At 40.4% G+C, this 6000-nt stretch overlaps 1 protein-coding gene across 1 annotated transcript in view; it reads left to right on the top strand.

The window, feature by feature from the left end:
- The first annotated feature begins 1661 nt into the window (after positions 1 to 1661).
- The window catches only part of LOC140860788 (uncharacterized), a 29510-nt gene continuing 25171 nt past the window's right edge, over positions 1662 to 6000 (top strand). Inside the window, exons 1-5 of the mRNA XM_073263794.1 lie at positions 1662 to 2138; positions 2515 to 2545; positions 2935 to 3105; positions 3607 to 4025; positions 4515 to 4617. Of these exons, the coding sequence (XP_073119895.1) occupies positions 1662 to 2138; positions 2515 to 2545; positions 2935 to 3105; positions 3607 to 4025; positions 4515 to 4617 (1201 nt within the window). The remainder of the gene's footprint in view (positions 2139 to 2514; positions 2546 to 2934; positions 3106 to 3606; positions 4026 to 4514; positions 4618 to 6000) is intronic.

Genomic DNA, 6000 nt, shown 5'->3' with positions numbered 1-6000 from the left:
CAGCGCCGAGGCACTGAGCTACTTGGGAGCTTGAAGACAGGATGCGTGAAGACCATCCTGAGTTGTTTTGATTTCATTATTTTAGTTGTATTCAATTGCAAACTCTGTAAACGTTTGATTTGAATAAAGAATGTTTCTGATTTCTGTTTTACATTCAATACTTAAGATCTGTTTTCGAGGACGAAACATCTTAAGTGGGGGAGAATGTAGTAGCCCGTACCTAAAATCAGTGATTAAGTGTTAATCAATTCATTAATCCTACTAGTTAAGAGTAAACGTGATTAAGGGAACCCTTAATGGATTAACGAAGTCCGGAATTGGATTCAGAACACTTGAAAATGGTTTGAGGGTAATCGAGTTCGAAGGCTCCGAAGTCCAGGTTCGGACGATCCGAAGTCAGGGTTCGGACGATCCGAAGAGTGGTTCGGACGCTCCGAACGTGCTGCCGACAGTCGTCATGGATGATGTCATCATGCTGACATAAGCAATGATGTAATATCGGGTTCGGACGACCCGAAGCCCAGTTCGGACGACCCGAACGTGTTCGGACGACCCGAAGTCCAGTTCGGACGATCCGAACTCCGTCTATAAATAGGAGGGCCGAGATTCAGATTTAGACGCACCAATCACCTCTTCTCTCTCGATTCCTTAACCTTCTAACGCAGATCTAGGGAATTCTATGCATCCCATCGGGAATCCGAAAGTGGCATAGCGATCCAGGCATCGTAGCGGAGTTGTGGCCTAGTTTTGAGGCACTCGACAGTAAAGGGCTAACGACAGACGAAGGTATAGCTTTTGCTTCCTAAAAATATTTAGGAGTATGCTTTAGCTTAGTTAAGGCTTTTAGAGCGCTATAATGATAGTAGTATCATTTGGCAGTGTAGCGCGGATTATAGGCGTGGACCTAGGGCTGATAGCACTTGTCTAGTATTTGAGGTACGAAAGTACTGTTCGAGATATCCTGACTGAGTATGCATGTATTATGTGACTGCATGATTTATATGTCATTGATTTATGCTGCATTCATTTGCATACTGAGCTATCTCCTTTGAGATGTCTGTTAGTAGGGTTTTTCCCTATCCTGTTAGTGGTTGGACTTCCATCGATTTGGGTCCGGCATATCCACTGGTATTATGGTATGGGAGCCACCTCTTGAAGCGACGGCACAACGTGCTACATACCAGGGTCCGGTCTGTCTCTGTTATCTGATCCTTGACCTCGAGTGTATAGGGAGTTCACTTTACATGCATGTATAATCATACTCTCGTACTGAGCATTTTATGCTCACGTCTCGTACTCTGTGTTTCTGGACACCCTATTCCATGGGGCAGGTTTGCGATTGGATGAGGCGGGTGGATCCAAGAGGGGCTAGGCAGTGGTTGGCCAATTGGAGCTTCGTCTAGGTTTTATTTCTGTTGTTTTGGGTTTATACAGCTATTTGATTTGGTTGTATAATATTTGGGTATTTACAGATTCCTTGCCTTGGGATTGTATATTGTTTATGGTTTCCGCAGTTTATTCTGATATCTGTTTTATTAAGTTAATTGCATGCCTAAGTTCTGTTTAGTAGGTGATCCGGGTAAGGGTCACTACATCGTCAGCATCGTGAGAGGCACCACCGTGATGATCATAGGCGTTTAAGTTTGCATCGATTTATGCAGATGGGTCCGAAGCCACTAGCTAGGGGCGAGACTCCTGAGGATGAAAAAAATTGGCTAGAACATATGGAGAGTTGTTTCCAGGAGTTACGTTGTACTGAGGAACAGAAAATGGAAACTCTCAAATTTCTGGTAGAAGGAAGTGCCAGGAAATGGTGGAGATCTACGTCTGCACCTATCATCGCTGCACGAGGAGTTGTTTCCTGGGCAGACTTTCGCCTAGCTTTCCATAAGCTGTACTTTTCTCCCGCACTCCGACGGGCGAAGGCCAGCGTGCTGTTGAGTTTGAGGCAGGGATTGATGTCCATTGACGAGTACCAGCATAAGTTCTTTGAGCTATTGCCCTATTGTCCTCAGATCTCTGACATCACTGAGGAGAAGTACAATCTGTATCTCCAGGGCCTTAATCCAGGAATACATGATCGAGTAGCTGTGGGCGATGGCATGACTTATAAGGGACTAGTTAGTCGATTTCGCCAGGCAAAAGACAGCATCCGACGTAACTGTTCTTTCCTCTCGTCTAGACCCGCGAGTTCTTTGGGTCCCCGTGCTTAGTCTTTCAAGAAGTCTGCTTCTTCTTCTTCATCCGGATCTGGGGGAGTGATGCGTTTTTGAAGGAAGGTTCAGTGTAACCATTGTGGTATGAATCATCTGACTGACAAGTGTCGGAAGGCTGCAGGAGCATGTTTTCAATGCGGAGAGATTGGTCACCTGAAGAAGGATTGTCCACAGGCCAGGGGCGTTGGTTCTGTTTCTCAGGCTACAGTGTAGCAGAGGCCACAGGGATAGTCAACAAGAGGTTCCAATCTGCGACCTCATACTTCTGGTCAGGTTTTTGCATTGAGGCATGATTCAGGCAGTGGACGAGGATGAGAGGGTTATCGCAGGTACGTTTTTATTATGCGGTATAAATGTTTTTGTTCTTATTGATACTGGTGCATCTCATTCCTTCATATCTGCTCGATTTGTCAAGTATCATAAGTTTCCATACATTAACCTAGACGTAGTACTTTCTTTTTATACACCGACGGGTCAGTCTGAGTTGGCTAAGCGTCTAGTGGTTGGTTTCCCTTTAGAGTTTGAAGGAAATGTTTTGATGGCAAACTCATGGTTTTGGCAATGGAAGATTTCGATTGCATTTTGGGAATTGATATGTTGACCACGTACTGAGCTTCAGTGGATTGTTTCTAGAGATTGGTACAGTTTCACCCGGTTGGTGGTGATAGATGGTTTTTCTATGGTGAACGAGCGTGACCCGCGATGCCACTGGTATCAGCTTTGATATCCTATTGCGCTCTGGAGTCTGGCGGAGAAGGCTACCTCAACCATGCGATTGATTTGTCCACTGAGAGCGTTGGTATAGGGGATATACCGGTTTTGAATGAATTCCCTGACGTTTTTCTTGATGAGATTCTGGGTTTTTCTCCTGTCAGAGAAGTCGAGTTTGGTATTGAGTTAATGCCAGGGAATTCACATATTTCTCGAGCGTTGTATCGTCTGGCTCCATCAGAGATGCGTGAATTGAAGAATCAGTTACATGATCTCTTGGATAAGGGATACATTCATCCTAGTATATCTCCTTGGGGAGCTCCTGTTCTCTTCGTGAAGAAGAAATATGGGTCTATGCGTCTGTGTATTGACTACCAACAATTGAATCGCGTGACCATCAAGAATAAGTATCCTTTACCGCATATTGATGACTTGTTTGATCAGTTGCAAGGTATTTTAATTTATTCCAAGATTGACTTGAGATCTGGATATCACCAGATGCGATTCAGAGATCAGGATATAGCCAAGACAACATTCAGGACCAGGTATGGGCATTATGAGTTCTTGGTAATGCCATTTGGGTTGACTAATGCACCTGCTGTATTCATGGATCTGATGAATCGAGTATTTCGGAAATTTTTGGACAAGTTTGTCATCGTGTTCATTGATGATATCTTAGTATATTCACGTGATGTGAATGAGCATGCAAATCATCTGAGGATTGTGTTGCAGACACTTCGAGAGAAGCAATTATACGAAAAGTTGAGTAAGAGTGAATTCTGGCTGGATCGAGTGATATTTCTTGGCCACGTTATATCCAGAGATGGAGTTTTTGTAGATTCGAGCAAGATTGAGGCTGTACTGAATTGGTTGCGTCCAACGACGGTAGATGAGATCCGTATTTTTCTGGGTCTGGCAGGGTATTATCGTCGCTTCATCGCAAATTTCTCACACCTAGCTCGACCTCTGACACAACATACTCACAAGGGCGTAACTTTTGAATGGTCCTCAGAATGTGAAGAGAATTTATGTGAACTTCGTCGATGGTTGACTACTGCGCCTGTATTGGCTTTACCGTCTGGATTTGGAGGGTATGTGGTATATACTGATGCGTCTCTTTAGAGGTTGGGTTGTTTCCTGACTCAGAATGGGCATGTGATCGCATACGCTTCTAGACAGTTGAAGGTTCACAAGGATAATTACCCAGTGCATGATCTTGAATTAACAGCAATTGTTTTTGCATTGAAAATCTGGCGTAACTATTTGTATGGTGAGCGATTTGAGATTTTCACAGATCACAAGAGTCTCAAGTATTTGTTCACTCTGGCAGAGTTGAACATGAGACAGAGACGTTGGATAAATTTTCTGAAGGATTATGATTGTGAAATTAAATACCATCAAGGAGCTACTAATCTCACTGTTGATGCTTTGACTCGCAAGGTGAGAGTATCCACACTCTAGAGTTTTTTGGTATCCATTGTGATTGAAGATTGTTGTTCTTCAGGATAAACCATCAAGCATAAGAAAGGTATGCATATTAGTGTCCAGATGCTTGCAATTCTATCTAAGCCAACTTTGTATTCTCAGATTCGAGATGCTCAGATGTCTGATTCGAAGACCCAGCCTTTGGCTCGTCTAACTAATGAAGATAGTACATCTGGATTTTACTATCAGTCATATAGTTTTCATTGTTTGTCTAGCCGTATTGTAGTTCCAGATGATGATACTCTAAGGGAAAAGATTTTATCCCAAAATCATCGTACTAAATTGAGTATTCATCTAGGAAGCAACAAGATGTACAAGGATTTGCGTTCTCGGTTCTGGTGGAAAGGAATGAAGCTTAGTATGTATCAGTATGTTTTGAGATGTTTGGTATGTCAACACGTCAAGGAAGAGCACCGACGACCTGGAGGATTGCATCACAGTTTGCCTATTTCTGAGTGGAAATGAGAGTTTATAATGATGTACTTTGTGACCCATTTGTCGGTGTATTCGAGGAATTGTGATGCTATCTGGGTTGTGGTGGACCGACTCACCAAGTCAGCAAATTTCATTCCTTATAACCGAGATTATAGTTTTGACAGGATGACTTTCTTGTACATTCAGGAGATTGTTCGATTGCACTGAGTTCAAGTGAACATAGTCAGCGATCGAGACCCCATGTTTACTTCTAGATTCTGGGAGAGTTTTCAGCACGCTATGGGTATACTCTGAGCTTGAGCACTGCTTATTACCCGGAGACTGACGGTCAGTCAGAGCGCACTATCCGTATTCTTGAGGATATGCTGAGAGCTTGTACGATGGATTTTGGTCCAGCTTGGCAAGATTAGTTGTGTAGTACATAAAACCTAATCTACTAAATCGCATACATTAAATTTAATAAATATTAGGATTATTATTTTTAAGTTTAATTGATTAAATTCTTTATGTGAATTATGTTTTAATAAAATATTTTTATTATTTATTCAAATAATTTTTATTGTACTAACTATTTAATTAATATTTTTAATTTTTAAAATTTATGTGTCTAAATGATTTTATTGTGCAATTTAAATTATTTTAATATTTTAAAGGTTTAGTCTTTCATATTTAAATGATTTTAATTTTAATTGCATAGTTTATTCTTTTAAATGATTTTAACTATTTAGCTTATTTGTTTAAATATTTTCGAGTGTTCAACTTATTTATTTTAAATAGTCTAAGTTTAGTGGTTAATTATTTTAATTATTTTTTAAACTATTTTAAGTTTCTAGCCTATTTGTTTAAATTATTTTTAATTGTTCATATCATTTTAAAGATTTTTATTTTCTCTTGAGTATTTATTTAAATTGCTTCTAAACGTTCGTCTAGTCTGTTTAAATTATTTTAATCGCTCTATTATTAATTAAATATTCTATTTATCGCTGTGACATCAAAATATTTAAAGTGTTGATTTTAATTTATAAGTTAGCGTTTGAATTTTTTCAAATGTTTATTTGTTTAATTATTAAGTTAAGTACTCTTGAGATTCTTGAGTTCAGTGGCTTCCGGTTCCGGCATACGGTGATGATGGATTTTGGCGGTTAAATTCTTA

This window comes from Henckelia pumila, chromosome 1 (assembly GCF_033568475.1).
Source record: "Henckelia pumila isolate YLH828 chromosome 1, ASM3356847v2, whole genome shotgun sequence".
Taxonomy (NCBI): domain Eukaryota; kingdom Viridiplantae; phylum Streptophyta; class Magnoliopsida; order Lamiales; family Gesneriaceae; genus Henckelia; species Henckelia pumila.
This window is presented reverse-complemented; position numbering and strand designations above follow the sequence as displayed.